This window comes from Mustela nivalis (genome assembly GCF_964662115.1).
Source record: "Mustela nivalis genome assembly, chromosome: 1".
In the NCBI taxonomy this organism is placed as follows: Eukaryota; Metazoa; Chordata; class Mammalia; order Carnivora; family Mustelidae; genus Mustela; species Mustela nivalis.
Window position 1 is genome coordinate 158,102,661 of NC_139020.1, and position 21,237 is coordinate 158,123,897.

General features: G+C 45.5%; 1 protein-coding gene across 5 annotated transcripts in view; it reads left to right on the plus strand.

Annotated features, from left to right (window-relative positions):
* Nucleotides 1-259: 259 nt before the first annotated feature.
* Nucleotides 260-21,237, plus strand: part of CHCHD6 (coiled-coil-helix-coiled-coil-helix domain containing 6) — a 246,316-nt gene continuing 225,338 nt past the window's right edge. For 3 of the 5 annotated variants that reach the window (XR_014315950.1, XM_082746857.1, XM_082746858.1), the window contains exons 1-2: nt 269-461; nt 20,108-20,228. Coding sequence is in view for 4 of the 5 variants with exons in the window: in XM_082746857.1 (XP_082602983.1) it covers nt 375-461; nt 20,108-20,228 (208 nt within the window). In the remaining variant the exon portion in view is untranslated. Of the gene's footprint in view, nt 462-20,107; nt 20,229-21,237 lie in introns of all 5 variants that reach the window. The other 2 variants (XM_082746860.1, XM_082746859.1) reach the window with 2 other exon arrangements.

Below are 21,237 nucleotides of genomic sequence, written 5' to 3' on the forward strand. Positions count from 1 at the left end.
ATAATTGGATCAACCTCCTCGGTGGGCTTTTGGCCTTAGAACCTCACCCTTGGCTCGGCTTCAAGGGCGATCTTTCCACTGGCTGCTTCACTTCAACACGCTTTTCACAGCCTAGGCACCACGCCTCCGCGTGATCCCTCGTTACAGATGGGCGGTCCAAGCCGTCTAGACTACAGCCCCCACAATACCCCGCGGGCAGGCGCCACATGATTGGTTGAACCTCTAACGGCGGCCAATAGGAAATGGCTTTGTTGGCTTGTGCCCCAGCAGCCCGAGTCCCGGGAAGCGCGGGGCGCATAGGGAGCTGCAATTCGGCGTTCGGCCGGTTGCTCTGGAGCCGAGTCGCGTGGCCGCCTGCCCGCTTGCCTCCTGTCATGGGGAGCACCGAGAGCAGCGAGGCCCGCAGGGTGTCCTTCGGAATGGACGAGGAGGAGCGGGTCCGGGTGCTGCAGGGCATCCGGGTGAGCGGGCCGCCGGCGGGCGCGACGAGCGAGCGCGGCCTGGGCCGGGCGGGCTTGGAGGGCGCGGGCCGGCCTGAGGGGAGGTTCGGGCCCGAGAGCGGGCGGGCGCGTCTCGCTCGTTGAGCCCCTCTAACGCCCGGGTGGCGAGCGTCTCTCCCTCCGCCGTGTACATGAGGGACGAGGCTCGGGGGATGCACGGGGTTGGCCACCCTGCAGTGGTCGCCTTCAGGCTTCACCACCCTGGCATCGGGGTAGAAAGAACGGAGAACGGGAGAGGTGGGGAGGCCACATCCCAGCTCCTGTTGACTCGTAGACCTGAATTTGTTCCCCTGCACTCCGTGCACGCGGCTTGTTCTGTATACTTGAGATGCTTCCAAGTCCTGGACAACGCAACAGCCTCTTAATTGAGGCTCTTCGCTTCTCAACACTGCAGCCAAAGAAGCAGTTAAAAAGTTGTGAATCAGATCATATACCCCTCCCCTTGCTAAAATCCCTCCAGTGGATGCCCAGCGCATTTAAGATGAAGAGGAACCACCTTAACGTTGCTTTACAAGGCTGGTGCGCCTGCCCTGTGTGACCACATCTCACGCCAGTTCCTTCCCTCTTCCTTCTCCTTACTAGCCTTCCTACTGCAAGATGTTAGTTTGGTCCAAGCACAGGACCTCCCTCTGCATTTGCTGTTTTTTCTTCCCTAGCTTTCTTAGATATGGCTCTTGTTACAGCTTGACTATCATCTGAGTATCTTTCGGTGACCACCCATCTAAAGTAGCTTTCCACCCCCACTGTCACATATTTTTTTTTTCATAGTAGGCATTGCCATTGGAAACTTTAATTGATAATTTACTTGCTTATTGTGTCTCCCACCACAGTGTAAACTCCTTGAGACTAAGGCTTTTGTCTGATTCAAGACTCTGTCCCCAGAACCTAGAAGAAGAATAAAAATAGCTCACATTTGAGTGCTTAGTGGGGACTGTGGGTTCCACTGAATCCTTTACAGACAATCTCTCATTTACTTTTCAACAGCCCTGTGAGAAAGGTAGAATCCTATTTGCTCATTTTATAGAGTAAGGACAAGCTAGACACTGAGAGGTGAAGTAACTTATCCAAGGTCACCTAGGTAACAAGTGGGAGAGCCGGGTGAAGAGGCCAACTCCAGGGCCTATTCATTGACTGTTGCCCCACCTGCACCTGTGCACTGCATGTAGTGGTTTGTAAATGATTGTCGAATGGTTTAAATGGATGAACCCAGTGAAACAGCGGCCAAGTTGAAATAAAATGCACAAAGCTGGGTGTAGTTGAATTGGTTAATAAGGGAGTAGATCAGAAAAAAACATCAGGAGGTCTGACTTCTGGGCAGATGCTCATTAGCTGGGTGGCCTTGGGCAAACAACTTACTTTTGAGTCCCAATGGCCACATTTCTAAAAGAGTTAGGGAGGGTGTAATAATCCTAGGAACTGCCTAGGATAAGAGGAAGATGAGTGTGGAAGTGCTTAGAAATGGTAGTGTTTGGTGATGGCCTCTATTCTTAGGCTAGTGTAGTACTTAGCACATTTGGTGGTTGCTGGATGTTATCTAGTCTTGACCTGGCTTGAGGGAAGACAAAATGGGGAGGAGATTGCTCATGTTTGAAGACTGAGAGGGGCTCTCTCACCTTTGTCACCTGGTATCCAGTATTTGCAAATGCTGGAAAGTTAGGTCATTCAGGGTCTTCTAAGATTCAAGGGCGTCCCTTTGGAGGCGAGTTCCTCTAAGTTGACAGAAGATCATCATTTTGGGGGATATCCTAACAGACTAGTGTATTTTATTTCTAGTTACCTTAACAATTCTGCAAAGTATAAGTTCTCTTTAAAGATGGGAGAGTCAGGCTTAGAGCTGTTAAAGAATTCATCCAAGGTGTTAACCTACCTGAGTCACTGATGGGACTTTAGTGCAGATCTTTTGGGTTCAAGAAAAAGCCTTTTCTCATTACTCCAAGCAACCTCCCTCAGTGATATACAAGGCAGCCTGATAATTGTATGTCAAAGCCTCTACCTGTTCTGACAGAGTGCTGGGACCCCATTTAGTTCTCCCAGAGACTGTTGAAACTAGAGGGAACTTTGGTGACTCTGAATGCTGGGCAGATTCATCAAAGAGAATGACTTCCTCAGAGACACACAACGGGGTGCATGGCCCCATACTGAGAGCTCCTTCCTTCCCTCCTTCCCTCCTTCCTTTCTTCCATGTGTGTGCCTGTTTTTGGACAGGGAGATTTGAGATAGGAGGTGATAGCAGTGAAGTGTTTTGGTGTAGGGGCTTTTTCTACTGGCAGAGTTACTTGAGGGTTGGGAGTACACCTTGTTCTTAAGCTGGCAAGTAAAAATCAGTAGAGAAGATCATTGGATGAACCAAGTGAGAAGTTACTTTAGTAGAAGGTAGATGCCAAAGAAGACTATCTGCCCCAGGTCCTTCAGAGAAAGTTAAATATTCTTGAAGACCACTCATATGTAATCCCCAGGCCCTGATCTTGAAGAGTGCTCTAGTTCCCTTAAGATTCAATGCTAGGGCCTTGCTACTTTGCACACTTATTTGCATAAATTTACATATTGAGTTCAAGCCCTAATTCCATGGAAGGTAAAAGAAATTTAATTAATGCAAAACGCTGCAATTATATTCAACTCCAGTTTTCAGTGCAAGCATGTGTGAAATACATAAAGATTTCATTTTATCCAGTATGTTTAACCTCATCCTCCAATGGAGAAGGAACACACATGGCAATAATGTCCTGTGTGTGCCCACTTTTCCTCTTCTCTGCCTCACAGGAGCATCCATACTTGGAAATTCAGATGAATTTGGTTGCTTTTCAACATGTAGACTCACCGTTCTCCCCCCTTTTCCCCTTTCAACTGCTCAGCTGTGTGCCATTCTTCCCAAGTTACCTCCTAGTCTGCTGCATACCTGTGTCCCCAGGCTCATTACACTCTCAGAGCTACATCACATTTACCATTATCCATTGCTTCCAAGAGGCAAATCTGGACCACTGCTGAGGGGAGGACCAAGAAGGATGTAGTAAGGTGCATAAGAAACAGTCCCCAAACATGCCGTTGCCAGAGAAGCCAGGTGCTTGAGCATTGCACCTATAGCCACCGTTTGTCATCCAGCACCTCCATAAATGCTTCCTGCTAATGGGTGACTTGCCAAGTGCTGGGTCTGGCCTTGTAGAGACTATAAGAGATGAAGCATAAGGTCCTTGGCCTCATGGACCTCAGTCCAATAGCAGGAGCAAACCAAAAGAAAGCAAAAAAAGAGGCAAACTAATAAACTGCAAGTGTTGTGAGGGAAACACAAGTGTGCAAAGTAATGGGGCTCCCTGCTTGAGGCAGGATGACAGACACTGCTACCCTGAGGAGGGGACACTGAAGATGTGCCTGAGCTGGCCCTGAGAAGCGTGTGCTGTGCTGTGTTTTCCGAGCACTAGCTTAGACATTCCTCTTGCCAACCTTGTGAGCTGTTCGCTCCATCTCAGACTTGACACAGGTTCAAGGAGGTGAAGTAACCCAAGGTTACAGCTAGTTAGTGGTAGTGTTGCAGGCACAAACATGCCAGCTCCACAGGTCCTGTTTGTGGCAGCCACAGGGGTTGGGATGTTGAAGAAAGATGGCCAGGCGTTGAGCCTAGACAGGTGGTGGGCCCTGAATGCCAGGGAGGGCTGTCTGCAGGTTTCCTTGGAAGCAATGTTGCAGGTCTGTAATCAGGAGTGGCGCTTCGGAAAGATATTACTTGATGATGGTGATTTTTCTTTTCTTTTTTAAAAATAGCATTTTTGAGATGTCTTTTATGTGTAAAACTCACCCATTTGAATGATTGCTAGCACATTTATGAAGTTGAGCAACTGTCACCACAATCGGATTTTAGCACATTTATTCACAAGACCTAAAAAAATCCTTTGGGCCTGTTTGCAGCCACTCCTTACTTTCACCACCAGCCCCAGGTAACCACTAATCCTTCTGTTGCTATGAATTTGGTTTTTCTGGACATTTTGCATATATGCACTTACACATCTTTTATAGCTGGCTTCTTTCACTTAGCATAATGTTTCTGGCGTTGGCTTGTTGATGTAGCATGTATCAGTAATTTGTTCCTTTTTATTGCCTGGCTGTACTTTGGTTTTGTTTATCCAGTCACTAGCTGATGGAAATTGGGTTTGTTCTCAATTCTTCACTGTTATGAATAATGTTGCTGTGAACATGTGTATACAAGCTTTTATGTGTGTTTGTGGACATATATTTTCCTTTTTCTTGGATAGATACCTAAGAGTAGAATTGCTGGGTCATTCTGTTTATGAATTTGGTGAGTTGTTAGGTTTAACTTTTTAAGAAACTGTCAAAATGTTTTCTAAAATGACTCAACCATTTTATATTCCCATTGGCAATAGATGAGGGTTCCATTTTCTCCATATCTTCACCAACACTTGTTATTGTTTATCTTTTTTTTTTAAAGATTTTATTTATCAGAGGGGGGAGGGGAGAGAGCGAGCACAGGCAGACAGAATGGCAGGCAGAGGCAGCGGGAGAAGCAGGCTCCCTGCTGAGCAAGGAGCCCGATGTGGGACTCGATCCCAGGACACTGGGATCATGACCTGAGCCAAAGGCAGCTGCTTAACCAACTGAGCCACCCAGGCGTCCCTATTGTTTATCTTTTTGATTACAGCCATTCTAGTGGGTGTGAAATGGTATTTCATTGTGGTTTGAACTTATATTTCCCAGGTATCTAATGTTGAACATCATTTCGTGGGCTTATTTGCCGTATTTTTTTTTTTTTTGCTAAAATATGTACTCAGATATTTTGCCCACTTTTCCTATTTTTCATTAATAAGTTATAAGATTTCTTTATGCTACATACAAGTCCTTTATGATATTACACATTGCAAATATTTTCTCCCAAAGTGTGGCTCGTCTTTTCGTTTTCTTAATGGTGTCTTTGAAGTGCAAACATTTTAATTTTGATGAAGTTTACTCTATCAGTTGTTTTCTCTTATTGTGCTTTTGGTGTCATACTTCAGAAATCTTTGCCTAACCCAATGTTATGGATATTTTCTCCTGTATTTTTTCCAAGAGCTTTATAGTTTTGGCTTTTATATTTGGTTCTATGATCCATTTTGAGTTAATTTTTATATGTTATGAGGTAAGGCTTTAAATCAGGTATTGGCAAAGTTTTCTATAAATGACCAGTTGGTAAATACTTTCCGCTTGCTGACCAAAAGGTCTTTATCATCACTGCTATTCAGCTCTGCCATTGTAGGGTTGAAGCAGCCACAGTCAGTATGTGAACAAATGGGTGTGGCTATGTTCTAATAAGACTTTATTTATAAAATCAAGCATTGGGTTAGATTTGGCTCAAGCACTAGAGTTTCTTGAACCTTAATCTAAATCTATCTCCTTTTTTTGGATGAAATATCTAAATTTTTCAAACTTGTTTAAATTTTTTTGAATTTTCAAAAGTGTTCAAATTTGTTGAGAAGACTATCCATTTCCATTTCTCACTTTGGGACCTTTGTGAATATTAGTTGACCATAAACATAAGGGTTTATTTCTCAACTCTCCATTCTGTTGAGAGTTCCATTGATCTGTATGCTATATGTCTATGCTAGTACAACACAGTCATGGTTATTGTAGCTTTGTAGTAAGTTTCAAAATTGGGAAATATAAAGATGCCAGTTTGTTTGTTTGTTTTTTAAGATTGTTTTGGCTGTTCTGAGTGCTTTGCATTTCCATACACATTTTTGGATCAGTTGGCAGCTTCTCTTAAAAAACCCTATTGGGATTTTGACAGGGTTTGTCTTGCATCCATAAATTACTTTGGGGAGAATTGCCATTTTAGCAATATGGAGTCCTCTGATCTATGAATATGAAATCTCTTTATTTAGATCTTTAAAAATTTTTTTTAGCAATGTTTTATACTTTCAGTGAACATCTTATATTTATTTTCTTAAATTTATTAAATTATTTATAATTTACACTTATTAAGTTAAAAATTGTTAAAATACTTAAAAATATCATATTCTTTTTGATGTTGTTATGAGTGTAGTTTTTTTCCTTAATTTTGGGGTTCTTCATTGCCAGTATGTAGAAATACAACTGATTTTTTGTATATTGATCCTGTATCCTGTAACTTTGCTGAACTCATTTATTCAAGTAGTTTTTTTCTGTGAATTTTATATAGCTAGGATCATGCTGACTATAAATAAGGAAAGTTTTAACTTCTTCCTTTCTAGCCTGGATATCTTTTTTTTTCCTTTCATTTTCATCCTTTATTGCATTGGCTAGAACCTTTAGTATACTGTTGAATAGAAGTGGTGACAGTGAATACCCTTGCCTTGCTCCTGGACTTAGAAAACATTGTCTTCCACCATGAAGTATGTTAGCTGTAGGTTTTTCATAGTTGTCTTTTATAAGATTGATGGTTTTATCTTTTAATATTCTCAGTTACTTCTTTCTCTCTGTTATTATATCTTGTTTTTTGGTTTGTAGGCTCTTGGCGTGCAAAGACTGTTTTATTTATATAAGTGTCTGGCTTATTAGTATGTTGGATTGCATGTTTGGATTAATGAACTGATGATCCCTCTTTTAGCCAAGCTGACGATCTTTGGCATAATTTTACTCTTCTGTTTGTTTTACTTCCAAGTTTTAATACAAGCTGGTTCCATTTGTATGCAGCACACTTTTCACCTTGGTATTGCCCTGTGAGATGCTTTTTGAGTCTCAGCATGAATGTTGATGCTCCCTATCATACTGCTTTACATTATATCCTTCATGGGGCACCTGGGTGGCTCAGTTGGTTGGGCGTCTGAGTCAGTTTCTAATCAGGTCATGATCTCATGGGTTGTGGGACCAACCCGCACCTCGGGCTCCATGCTCAAGCACGGAGTCTGCTTGGAAGAGTCTCTCCCTTTGCTCCTCCCTTCCCTCCCCACACACATGCTCCTTTTCTCTCTCTCTTACTCTCAAACAAATAAATAAATAAATCTTTGTATTATGTCCTTTATCTTAGTTGATTGCTTAGAGGCAGTGTGGCTAATGTGCCTCAGAAAGACCTGGCCTTGGGGAGCCTAGGTGGCTCAGTTAGTTAAGCATCTGCCTTTGCCTCAGGTTATGATCCCAGCATCCTGGGATTGAGCCCCGCATCGGGCTCCCTGCTTTGTGGGGAGCCTGCTTCTCTCTCTCCTTCTGCCTGCCTCTCCCCCTCATTGTTCTCTCTCTCTCTCTGTCGAATAACTAAATAAATAAATCTCTAGAAAAAGAAGGAGAGGGAGAAGGGAAAAGGGAGACAGATAGACCTGGCCTTGAGCTCTGACACTCAAAGTAGTAAGTCTCTCTTCTTACATGCAGGATGTACCTATTTAGCTAGGTGCCTTGAAGGGGTTGGATCACAAGTCCTCTCCAGACTTCCCCAGCTTTAACACTATCTGGCTGATCCTTTGGAGGAATGTAGTTAATGGGGCCATAGTAGGAAATGCCAACGTGAAAAGTCAGGAAGTGGATGGTCAAGGTCCCTACACTTTTCTGTGAATGATGTGTGGAGCTGGATGTCAGGTCCAGCAGGCATTGCTGGCCTGCATTGTGTGCCAGTCCTTGGGCTAGGTGTTTGCCCAGGTGTTATTCTTTTTGATGCTTCCTAAACATTGCATCTGACACATGGTGAGGTATCGGAAAATAAAGTAGAGCCAATTCTGAAGAGAAGCAGAGCACTTTAAGTTTCTCTGCCTTTCCCCCTTAGCTGCTGAGGAGTAGAGGATCATCTTCAAGACAGATGAAGACTCAGGTACCTGCATGTAGACATTTCCTTATGATCCTCTATTTACCTGTCTCGGGTTCTCAAACTCACTGTGTTCGAGGACAGTAAAGGGCTGGGCATACAACCACGCTGTACTTTAGGCGCAGATTTAGCAACTTTTGAGGGTTTTTTGAACATCCCTTAAATCTTCTCTTAATAGTACTGCAGTCGTAATCAGTAGTGACGTTTGAATAGTATTAAGAGTTTTTTTTTATAAGATTTTATTTATTTATTTGATAGAGAGAGATCACAAGTAGATGGAGAGGCAGGCAGAGAGAGAGAGAGAAAGAGAGGGAAGCAGGCTCCCTGCTGAGCAGAGAGCCCAATGCAGGACTCAATCCCAGGACCCTGAGACCATGACCCGAGCCGAAGGCAGCAGCTTAACCCACTGAGCCACCCAGGCACCCCTGAATAGTATTAAGAGTTAAGGTGATTTCTACCTTCCCTTCTTTCTGACTTTTGAATATAACCCATGTATAAGATGAAATTCCATCCTAATAATACTTCCTAACTGTGTCACAGTGTGGTGTTAAAGATCTTTCTCTGTAAAAGTAAAATCTATAAAGTCATGTAAATATAAGGAGAGTTGTTAACTCTAACTCTGACTAAGTTCATCTTGGGTCAGTTCCCTCATTTGGGAAGCAAAGACACTGCACTGGAAGCATCTTTGATCCTTCAGGTCTCCAGTCTACCTTTACCACCTCTTGGTGGGGGGTCACTTCACGCTGTCCTGCAGCAGCTCTGGTTTCCAGATCAAACCTGCCGCCTCTCTGTTTCTCTGCTGCTGGTGGAGGCTTCAGAATGTTTCCTAGTTGAACCCTCTTTACCTTCTGCATCCTGGCCCTGGCCATTCTCTTTCATCCTCATTCATGAGCTGTTGACTTTTGGATTCTAAGTATCTAACCCAGAGATGTCTTGTCCCATATCCCATGGGTGCGTGTAATTCACTACATCAGCTGGAACTCACCTGCATCTCCCACCTCTGCTTTCCTTAGAATCACTTGGTTCCAACCAGCCAGTCCCTCAGTCAGAAAACTGGGTCCTGCATTCCCTTTTTTTTCCTCTACATTCAGTGACAGATCTTGGTGTTTTCCCGTCTAGCCATTTCTCTGTTTTTGCTTCTCTTTATCCTTGTTAACTCTTTATCTTTTTCTGGTCCATTCTGTCTTTCCTTGACCATCTGATAAATTGTTCTTTTTTCCCAATAGACTTGCCTCCCACAAATCTATACCTCCTAGTGCTAGCAGGATCATTTAAAAAAACCAAAACAAAACATAAATTTTACTCTTGAATAGGCTTCAGGCAAATGGTATCACAATTCTGGCAGTTCCAAAGGAGGCACGTAGGGAAAAAGTTCATCTCCCTTCCCACTTGTTTCGTCTATCTTGCTCTCTGCAGCAGTCACTCTTACCAGTGCTAGTGATTGTGCAGAGTTAAAGCTAATTATGCCTCTCCCTTAGGTTAAAGGCAGATTTCAGGGCCTGGCTCACGGTGTCCTCTTGTGTGCTGGTGCCACTTGCTGCTTTTTGTTGCACGGGTTGGCTGAGAGGACACCTGCTCCTGATGTATTCTGAGCTGCTTTGTGCTTCTCTGCCTGTGATTCTGTTCCCCTTTGTCTGCAGTATTTTCTCTCCCTGTGATGGGCTAAATTCCTTGTCATCTTCTGGACCTTTCAGGTGTTACCTTCTGAAAGGCACCCTCTGTGGTGTCACTCTCTCACCCTGGGTTGTCCCTGTCTGTGTCTTGCAGACTTTGTGCTCACCTCCCAGTGTGTACGGCGTGGGCAGAGATGATCTCTTCCTTGCTTTTTCCCTTACTGCCCTGGGAACAGGAATCATATGTGTTTGTCTTTCTGTCCCCGGTACCTAGCTCAGAGCCAGTTTCTCTTATCCCAACCCATAAATCCAGAAACTTTGTGGTATTAATTGATTTGAATTGATTGCCAGCATTTAGAACTTGGAGGCTTTACATCAATTCAATTTTTAGCTCTTTGGGGGAAAAAATTGAAAGTCTGGTTCACATTCCCATATGGCAGTACTTTCCTGGAGGTGTGAGGTAGTTGCCCTCTCTGGGGGATATGCTCTCATCACGGTCCCCACCATGTTGTCCTTGCACGTATTTTTTACCCCTACCAGGCCCATTCTATTAATTTTGTCACTTGCCTGACGCCTGTGGACATTTGTGTTTGCCATGCTCAGTGTAGGAGGTCCCCGAGGGCTCTTCTTGTTCTGACATTCTGGGATTTAAATCTGTGGTGAGCAGCCGGTGGATCTAATTTGAGCTCATAGAAAACTGAAAGACTAGTGAACGAAATCTCCAAGGCAACAGCCTGAGGCAAGGAGAGGAATCTTTTTAGAACCACTAGATTGGGCAGTACCTCTACCGGGACTTGGGTGTTCAGGCACCAGGAGCTACCGACAGACTCAGCTTCCTGCAAGCTCATTCTTCTGGAAACTGCCCCAGGTGCTCAGCCTGACTGGAGAAGCCTGAGGCCCAGCTTGGAGAGGGTAGTGAGCTGCAGTTTATCTCCTGGCACCCTTCAGATCCTCAGACAGTGTCGCCGCAAATGGCCTTGGCTGTGGCTGCTCTGGCCTGGTTGTTGCCGACTCACCACAGAACCTCGGGCTAGCTGCCTCTCAGCACCGCAGCTTTTCCATCTTTGTTCAAAGAGGACAGCTCCTCTCCTGCCCCGAAGTGAGCTGGGCCTGGGGCTATGCACTCCTTTGGTGAACATCAAAGCATTTGCTAATGTAAAGAGTAACGCTTAGGAAGCTGCCTCCACATTGCTGCTTCTCACATGTATCTAGATGAGTAACATGTTAAGACTAAAAGAGTGCTCATTTTCATATTGACATTCTCCTAATTTAAGTAGGCTGTCTGTTTTATGAGTACCTAGTGCTCTCCCTCCCTCCCCCTCCGCAGGGGCTTGATAAAGCATCATCAATGGGGGTAGGGTGGGGAACGTGACTTGCAAGTCTTTTTATTTTTCTTGAATTGGCCGTTCTGAAAACATGGTCACTTGCCACATCACAGTGGCTCTGTACTCCTGCCTTACTGCAGGTATCACCGTTAGGTGCCCAGGGTTGGGATCCACGTCTCGGCCTGGACACTGAAGACTTCCTGTGACCTTGGACGAGATGTCCCACCTCCCTGACTCCCAGTTTCTTCATTTGTAAAATGGGAATGCATTTAGCCTGGGGGCTGGCATGGGAGCTTGCTCAGTGGTTATTTGGTGGGCTGTTTCTATCATTATCTCTAGACAGGAGCCCCTGTCCCCTCTCCTGCGACCGAGTTCCTCTGCCCCAACTGTGAGCTTTGTTGCCCTGTTTTGGAGTCAGGGGCCATAACATCCACTCTCTGATCTGCCCTGTGGCACTCTGATGCCAAGGATTCCGTAATTTCTTTCTCCACAGGCAACCTCTTGCAGCAGCGTCCTATGTAGTGTGTTTACTTGCCTGGGGAACAGTGCTGCCTGAATGGATTTAGAGTTGTCACACACACACTTACAGAGCAGTGCTCCACTCAGTGACTATGCCTCCCTCCCCAGTGAGCCAGGCCTGGGCCTTGCTGTTATCTTTCCCTTGTTCTTCCTTTAAGAATTCTTGCAAAAGGCATTTTATTTTTAAATGCCAAGTGTTCATAATTTCTCATGAATCCTTTCAGGCTTTTTCCAAGCCTCCATATACAAGCACACTCTTTCCCTTTTTATAGCACAAATGAGAATATAGTACATATACCACTTGGTAACATGCTTTTTTCATTTGCCCTGCGCATTCATTCAGATGCCAGATCCCCAGTTACTTCACTTTGCAACCACCCTCCGCCCCAACTCCTGCAGAGATGACACTTTCTAGCCCTCTCGCTTCTGATGTGCAGTGTTTGTGGCAGCGACGCTGCCTCCAGCCCTCTGTGACCCCAGCCCCTCTTGCTGCTTTGCCAGGCTAGTGTGTGTGAAGAGGAGATCGTGACCGAGGCCCTACTTAGAAAGCGTCAACGGCTCCCAGTTGACTGCAGAAAAGATTCCGTTCTCCTTATCTTGTCCTTTAAGGCCCTCACCAGGTAGAGCCCGCCAGCCCTGCACCTCTTCCTTCCTTCATGGACCTGTGCTTGGTCCAGCCAAACGTCAGACGTCTCCCTGTGTGTCTTCCATGTGTCCTTCCTCTCTGTAACACCCCTCAACTCCTACCCTTGTCTCTGGTAATCTGTTCAGGCCCATCTCAAGCTATCTCAGGCTGACACTTAGGTGCTTCTAGAGAGCTCCTGAGTATGCTAGCTCAGCTTCTCTCACCTGACAGCTTAGCAGCTCATGTTTTCTAGGCCTTTCACCATCCTGCTCACTGCCCCGTCCCCCTTCCAGCCATAAGCTCTTTGAGTATGAAGTTCTTGGCTTGTATCTTGACATAACCCATTGTAGTAGCTCAGTGTTATGGACCTGGGCCTTTAGTATTTCTTTAGTTCACATGTTTAACAAATATTTGAGCATTTCCAGTGTCTGGCCACTTTCTAGGGCCTGAAGATACATCAAGGACAAAACAGAAGCCCACAGCCCTTGTGTTCTGGTAGGAGTGATGACAACCAGGTGGTCACACGTGTATTCTGTCCCATGGGTGACAACCAGTGCTGTGAGAAATGAGGCTGAGGAAGGGAGAGAAGGAATGATGGTGGGGTTTTGACTTCAGACAGAGTTGGCAGGGATATGCAGAAGTACCTTGTGGCCGGGCCTACCTCTAACTGACTGGTGTGCCCTGGCATCTCTTTGCAACCCTGACTCCTCTGCCCTTCGTTGCTTTGGTGGTAGTTGACCCTTCTTGGGGGAGCCCCTGGCCTGTGAGTGCTGCTTGGCGAGTGCCTCTCTGCCTGCTCTTGTCAGCATCAGTATCCCACCCCCCCACCAGCTGACTAGCACCATGGTTCAGGAGTCAGGCAGCCCTCTGTGCAGTGGGTCATGCACCCCGGAGTATCCCAGCAGGGGGCAAGTGCTTTAACCTTTTTGTGCCTTGGTTTCCTCAACTGGAAAAAGCAGGCATCATACTGTGAGGATTACGGAGGTGGTCTGTGCAGAGTGAGTGCTGACTTCATGTCAAGGTTAGTATTAGTAGAGGGCATTATGACCCATAGCTATCGTCGCTTTGATCTGCTCTGATATACTGCGGTGGCAGGCCAGTGCTCCCTCCTGTCCACACCCTTCCATCGCCGATGGGGAACACCCATGTGTGTTTCATAAGGCAGCACCCTGCTCCCCGGCCTCATAGTTGTGAGGTGGCCACGTGACTTACTCACAGCCCTGTGTGGTTTGATAAAGAAACCTCTTGCCCCCTCTTTGGGGACTCACCTGTCCATTCAGTGCTTTTGGGTGAGGGAAGCCTTTTGGTTAATGTCATGGTGTGGTAATTGGTAGGAAGTGCAGCCTGGGTTCCCAGCCATGTTTCTTACCACAAAGTGTTGAATTTTCCATGGGATGTCTGCGGCCTGCCCACGCACTGCCATGGTGCTGGTGGAGGGTGAGAGGCTGCATCTGGAGGCAGGGGGGGAGTGGTCCCTGGAGACTTGGGGAGGCGTCAGGTGCCTGTGCCATGGTGGAAGTGGGACAAGGCCCCCTCCTCAGAGTCCTCATGTCACTTGGGGCTGAGGGCAGGTGCAGGTTTGAGTCTCCAGTTGTCAGAGCCGGAGGGTGCTTTAAAAAGAATCTGTCCATTTTAATTTTGTGCAGAATATGGATGAGGAGGGAAGAAAGCTGCTCAAGGTCACAAAGCTGCAGGTGGAGCACTTAGAGCAGCGCTTGGTTTATAATACATGGTAGCTGTTAACTATCGTCACTCTTACTGATTAGTTTGTGCCTTTTTTCACACTCTTGTGTGCCTTGTATGTGGGTGACAATATTTGTGTACTGCTTTGTCGTTTCCCATAGTAGCTAATACTGATTGCTTACTTGGTGCCGACTGCTTTGCGTGGATGGCTGCTTTTAATCCTCGCCACAGCCCCACAGTCTGGACCATTAATTATTTCCACCTCACAGATGAAGAGTCTGATTTATAGAGAAGTCCCCCGCCCAGGATCACCTAGTTAGGAAGCAGCTTAGTTGGAATTCAAATCCAGGCCTGTTTGACCCCAAAGCACTGAAGTTCTGAGCAGTACAATGTGGTCAGTCCAGCTTCCAGGGGCCCCCATATTGTAGGTGAGAACATGATGCTCAGAGAAGCCAAAGAACTGTGTCCAGGCCACACGGCCGACCACAGTGCTTCTCTTTCCCTGCACTGCTCTGATTGTGGCCCTCTGTCTCCTGACCACACAGGATCCCATCTGGCCACCTCTCGTACCACAGTGACCAGTGGGCCTGTGGCGCTGAGCTCCCAGACCGGTCTGGCTCCGGAGGCCCCCATTCTGGCTCTGTTGGTACAGGGAGCATTGCCCAGATGGTGTTTATTCTCGCATGACTACTGTGTGTATATGTATATTTGTTGATTAAAATATTACTTGCTGTATTTTGTAGCAACATTAAAAAATATTACAAATCTCCTACTGCCAACAAGAAGCTTGCCAATGTTTTCCTTAACCCCTCACTCACCAAGTGGTGTGGTTCAGTTGATGCCCACCCCCCCATTCCCCCAGGCTGGGCTGAGGAAATCGGAGCCTGTGACTCACCTGTGTAGAACCCTGCCATACCTTCCTTGGTCCCTAGGTCAAATTTGGGCTTTTTACATCAGTGGGTCTGGGTTCGTGGTCTTGCCTTGGCCGGCCTCCTTGGCCTGGTCATCTGGTCCCGTTCTCCTTCTCACACACTGGCCTTCTGTTAGGCACTTGGATGTGCCAGACTCTGTTCTTCTCAGAGGATTTGCACTTACTCACGCCTCTGCTTTTCTCCAGAATCTCAACATGCCAGTACAGTCAGGGTCTCTTCATGTGAGGTGGGAGTATTGACGTTAATGTCCTCCCCTCTGAGGGACCTTCCCCAGTGCCTGTGGCTTCCTGCACCGTCCCCTGCGTGCCCCCATCACCACAATGCTGCGTTTTATTCTTTTTAAGCACTTGTCACCTAATGTGCTTCACCAATCTTTAAGACACACATTTTAATATCTCTGGAACAGGAAATCATATAATAGGCGGAATATTAATTTCATTGGTGTTTTTTGTCTCTCTTCAGATTATATGAAAATAACTGGGTGATTAACAATTGACGGTGTCTTAGGTTGGATGAAATAGAATTTGTGAAATTATTTACTTGTTAATTGTCTCTCACTTCCCCTGAGAATGTAAGCTCTATGAAACAGGGACTGTGTCCCTTTCACGGCTGTTTTGTTGTTTCTTCTCACCCGTGGTTTCTAGAACATTGCCATCACACCATGGATACTTAATAAGCAGATATTTGATGAAGGAAAGTGGGTTGTCATTACGGAGTCCTTGACCAGGCTGCTCCCTCTGGTCCCCGTATGGCTGCAGTGCCATGATCTTTTCTCTGTGTGCAGTGCATGCTCTTCCTGGTCACGTGGCCCTTCTCCACTGAGAGGACTGGGGCCTTACCAGTGGACATCACACATGTCACTTTTTTGTGTGCACATCACACATGTCACTGATGCTTCGCCCGCAGCCATATGGATTCTTTTTTTTTTTTTTGTATTAAGATTTTTTTTTTTAATTTATTTGACAGAGAGAGATCACAAGTAGGCAGAGAGGCAGGCAGAGAGACAGAGAGGAGGAAGCAGGCTCCCCGCCGAGCAGAGAGCCCGATGTGGGACTCGATCCCAGGACCCCGAGATCATGACCTGAGCCGAAGGCAGTGGCTTAACCCACTGAGCCACCCAGGCGCCCGCCATATGGATTCTAGGACCACTCAGTGTTCTCTCCCCTCAGGACACATGCCCTGCACGCCCTGTCCCTCAGAGGACTGGTGCATCTCATCGAGCCCACTTGCAGATGGAGGGAAGAGGGGAGCCATGCCCTGTGGTGTGCTGGTAAAAGTTTAACAACCAGATCTCTGCCCAAGAAAAGTCCCCAATGTGTGGTATTTGCTAATTTCCGTGGTGGAAATACTCTGTATCATGGCCAATTTCAGGCTACTGTCATGAAGTCAACCAGTTTGCAAAATGGCTGAAAATTTAAAAATCGGCTCTCCCGAGCTGGCTCCAGCATGTCATTGGGACACCCAAATTTTCCCCTGCAGCCTGAGTTCACTGTTGAGTGCCAGCTCCATGTCCCCACCTGCCTGGAAGAGCATTCCACTGCAGCCGTGCTGTCGCCCTCCATCCAACCTGGTGTCCCACCTTTGCCCTCTGTGCGGTAATTTGAGCAAGAAGTGGGCACACTGCACTGTGGAGCTACCCCTCCGCTTTCCTGACACTGACTCATTTCAGGTCTTAGTTGCTGCAGCCGTAATAAAGGAGGGAGCCAGCAGGCTGGTAGGGGCTCATTCCCTGTTCTTATCTGAGTCTTTTCTATCCACATTCCAGCTCATTGGCTACTCTTCCAGAATAGTCTCTTCTTGATTTCCCTTTTCCTGGCATTCTTATGTTGTCCCACTAACTCTCTCCTTTGTTCCTTACTGAGGCCACCGGGCAAAACCTCTCATCCATGCCACCACCACTGCTGCTGGTGCCACACCCGCTTGTCACATCACGATCAAGGCTCCGCTGCCCACTCCACTGCTCCGTGTAGCAGTGCTGAGTATCCTCCCAAGAGCACAGTCTTGTGTTCTTTCCTGGCTCTGAAACTTTCAGCAATGCCCTGCAACTGTTGGAGGCCTTCTGCCTGACTTCGAAGCCTCTCTCAGTATTGGCTTCATCCAGATCTACCTTTACAACCCACACCTTCCAAAATGATCTTGGGGCTGCAGGCACTCTGCTCTCTGACTGTCCGTCCCCCTGTTCTTTGTGCCCTGCCCTGCACGGTACGAGGCACCCCCTGTCTGCAATACACTGTAGCATCTGTTCTGTCGAATTCTGCTCTCACCCTCAGGAACCCACACAGGCACACCTTTCATGGGATAACCTGCTTATGCTGAATGACAGTCCTGTCTGGACTGCTCATTTTTGTCTTTCTCTCTTTATTGGTAGCTGTTTTATTGAGATACAATTCACATACCATATAATCCACCCATTTAAAGCATATAAGTCCATGGTTTTTAGAATTTTCATAGGGGTATGTAACTATCATCACAGTCATTTTTAGAATATTTTCACTAAGCACAAGGCAACCACTAACCTACTTTTTGTCTTTAGAAATTTGCCTTTTCTGGACATTTCAAATAAGTGGAATCGTGCAGTGTGTTGCTGTTTGTGTCTGGCATATTTCCCTTAGCATAATGGTTTCAGGTTTGTGCATTTGGTAGCACATCAGTACTTCATTCTCTTTTATTGCCAAATTATGTTCCATTGTGTTGATAGACCATATTTTAGGACCCATTTTCTATCTGATGAACATTTAGGTTCTTCCTATGTTTTGGCCATTACGGATAATGCTGATAAGAGCATCCATGTACAAATTTTTGTGTGGATATATATTTTCATTTCTCTTGAGTAGATACCTGGGAGTGGAATTGCCAGATCAAATGGTAACTCTCTGCTTAATGTTTTGAGGAACTGTCAGACTTCCATGGTGGCTGTGGAACTTTATGTTGCCATCAGCAATGTATGAGGGTTCTGATTTCTCCATCTCCTTGCCAACATTTGTTATTATCTGACTTTTGATTGTAGCTTTCCTAGTGGGCACGAAGTGCTGTCTGTCTCATTGTGGTTTGAATTTGCATTTCTCTAATAACGAATGATATTGAGCACCTTTCATTTTTGTATTAGCCATTTGTATATCTTTCTTGGAGAAATAACTTCTTATTTTTTTTACTCATTTTTAAAAATTGGGTTATTTTTCTTTGTATTATTGAGTTGTGGGAGTTTTCCCTGTCCTTTGTCACGTGTATGATTTGCAAATATTTTCTCCCATTTTATAGGCTGCCTTTTCACTTCCTTTATTGTGTCCTTTGATACACAAAACTTTTTAATTCTGATATAAGTCCAAAATACCTAATTTTCTTCGGTTACTTATGCTTTTGGTGTCGTATCTACAAATCCACTGCCAAAGCCAGAATCATAAAGACTTACCTCTGTGTTTTCTTTTATTTATCCTAATAATGTTTTAGCTCCTCCATTTAGGTCTCTGATCCATTTTGTATTAATTTTTGTCTAGTATGAGGTAGCCATTCAACTTTCTTCTTTGCATATTGAAACCCAGCTGTATCAACATCATTTGTTGAAGAGAACAAATGAGGGTTCTTTCCCCCATTCAGTTGTCTTGGCCCCTTGTCGATCAATTGAACATAGATCTATAGGTTTATTTCTGGATTCCCGACTCTCTTCCACTGCTATGTATGCTTGGTCTTCTCTTGTCCTATATCCTTAATTAGCTATTTGATTTGTATTTATTTGAAATAGTAGAGGGACTCAGTATAATCTTTGGTTGCTAAAAAACGTTCATGGTAAACAGTTACAACACAGCAGTGCCCAAAGTGAAAGCCCTTCCCCAGCTGCCCACTAACCATCATGTTTTCTCTGTAGCCTCATAGATGTTCACTTCTGACCAGATACATATATTTGCATATATGCATATATGTGAAAGTTCAAATGCACAGCCACATTTGTGAATGTATACATGCGCATACTGACATATTTATATCTCTATGTCTGCATTTCTACAATTGCATATCTCTTTTTACAAAATTGGGCTATACAAAGCTTTCTATGACTTTAACCATCAAGAGGATATCCCATACACCCTTCATGTCAGTAGTATGTTTTACCTCATTCTTTCTTAATGGCTCCATCATATTTCATAGAAAGCATACACCATCATTTTTTCATCCAGTTCCTTATTGTTGCATATTTATGTTTTTTTCCTTTGTTTTTTGTTTTCTGTTCCATTTCTGCTGTGTTCATGTGGGAGCACTTTTCTCGGCTGGGAACCTGGAAGTGGAGTTGCTGATCATGGCTTTTGTCTGAAAGTCATTTTTAACGTTTTCCCTTCAACTGTGCTTTATGATGCCTTGCACATATTAGGTACTTAATAAATATTTACTGAAGTGAACTCATAAGGGTTTTTACTCTGGATTTATCCCTAGCTTGCTATTTCATTTCGGTAAACTGTTTTATGACACCCTCATGACTATTTCACTTCCTCTGAAATGAATGAAATTGTTGGTTATCCAGTCTTCATTAGGGGGAACTGTGATGGGATGAGTCAGGCAGTGTTGTCATGTCTACTCTGTGTGGTGCTGGGAATATACGGAGAGGAGTGGGAGGTCATCCCAGTTTTTGAGGTGTTCACAGGTAGGAAGGATGGTTCTTCCCTAAGAGCACACATGTGTTATGATGGGAGTGAAAAGGAAGGGGAGGATTGATGCTTACTTTGAGTGCTGTCAGGGGAGGGCCCATAGAGGAGGGACACTGAGATACCCTAAAAGGAAGGGGAAGCCTTGGGCAGGTGGAGATGTCCTGGGACTGGATGGCTGCTGCTGGTTCTCGGCCAAGAGCAATGTAATGGGCGCAGAGGAGGTGAAGAAAGTTATTCAACGGAGTGCCGGGTAGGTGCGGGGAACAGTAAGAAACTGCTGGAAAGCCAGTGGGGGACATACTGTGGTCAGCCTGGAAGCCATACAGGGCTTTGGCTCTAATCTTCTAGGACTGGGCTACCTTGAGAGGTTTTTGAGTAGAATTGTATGATTGAAGTTGGTCTGGAGGAAGTGGTATGCTCAGTCAAGTGGGGACATGGATAAAGGGCATCTTCATTTCCAGAGGTTTCTCTGATACAACTTTTTCCTTGTCCCTCTCTTCCCGTCCCTCAATTCTTCCCTTAGCTGTCTGAAAATGTGGTTCACCGCATGAAGGATTCCAGCCAGTCTCGCCAAGCAGGGCAGCCTGCTTCCCCTCCTGCCCCTCAACCTTCTACAGTTGGCACCTGCAAAGGCCCGGAGAAAGGTATGGTGGCTTGTAGGGATTCTCTGGAGGGCGGGAGTGGGGTGTGAAAGAAGTGACGAGCAGCCTTCCTGTCAGAACAGATTTGACAGCTGATGTGGCTCCTGTTTGTTTCTGGGTGATGTAAGCAACTCCTTTCTGATAACTGGCTTTTAGGAGAATGTGGCTTTCATACGTGACAGACACTGTCTGCTCTGATGAAAGCAGCACATTAGTCAGAGTGCCTGTGACTGGGGCCAGACAGGCTTCCTCACTGTTTCGTTTCTCCATATGTAACAAATGGGGCGAAAGGGCTTGGTAACTCAGGTAAGAAGTTGCTGTTAAGGATCTCTAAGAGACGCACTGTTAGGTATGGTTCAAAGAGTGATGGGGCTTATGTGAACTGGGCCAGCTCGAAGGAATTGAGTTGATTTGAGCGTTGACCTCAGGACCTCGAACTCAGCGCTCACGTCAAGTAGTCGTGACCTGGCTCCTGGGACGGTTCACTCAGGGCCTCTAGCAAGACTTGCCACCGCATACCTTTCAGGGGCTCCTCTTTCTGTGCCCACACTGGGCTCAGAGCTCATTTGTTTCCTGCTCTGTGGGGTCCATGACAAATTGAGGAATTTGTGCTTTTCTCCAAACAGTGACTTTCAGCAAACACAAAGGAATGAAACAATTTAAAAAGGGATATAAGGTACAGAAATATTAAGATATTACAAATAAATTTGGACAGTCTTTGGGGCAGCTGCTATTCTCTTCAATAAATATCTCTTTATGAGAATCTGGGTCTTATCTATCACCTGCAACTTGTCTTTTCTGCCAGTTTTCCTTATTAGATTGTAAGACTGTAGAAGATACCCTGTCCACTCATTTATTGAATGCTGGCTGGGGATCAGGACAAGTGCCTCGTGCTTGTGCATGGCACTATGTAGACAGGGCTTCCCCCTTTATGGCACACACGGCTCTAGTTGAGGAGCCAAATGCATAACCCTTTAGGTTCCATGAATCATGATGAGGCAACACTAGAAGC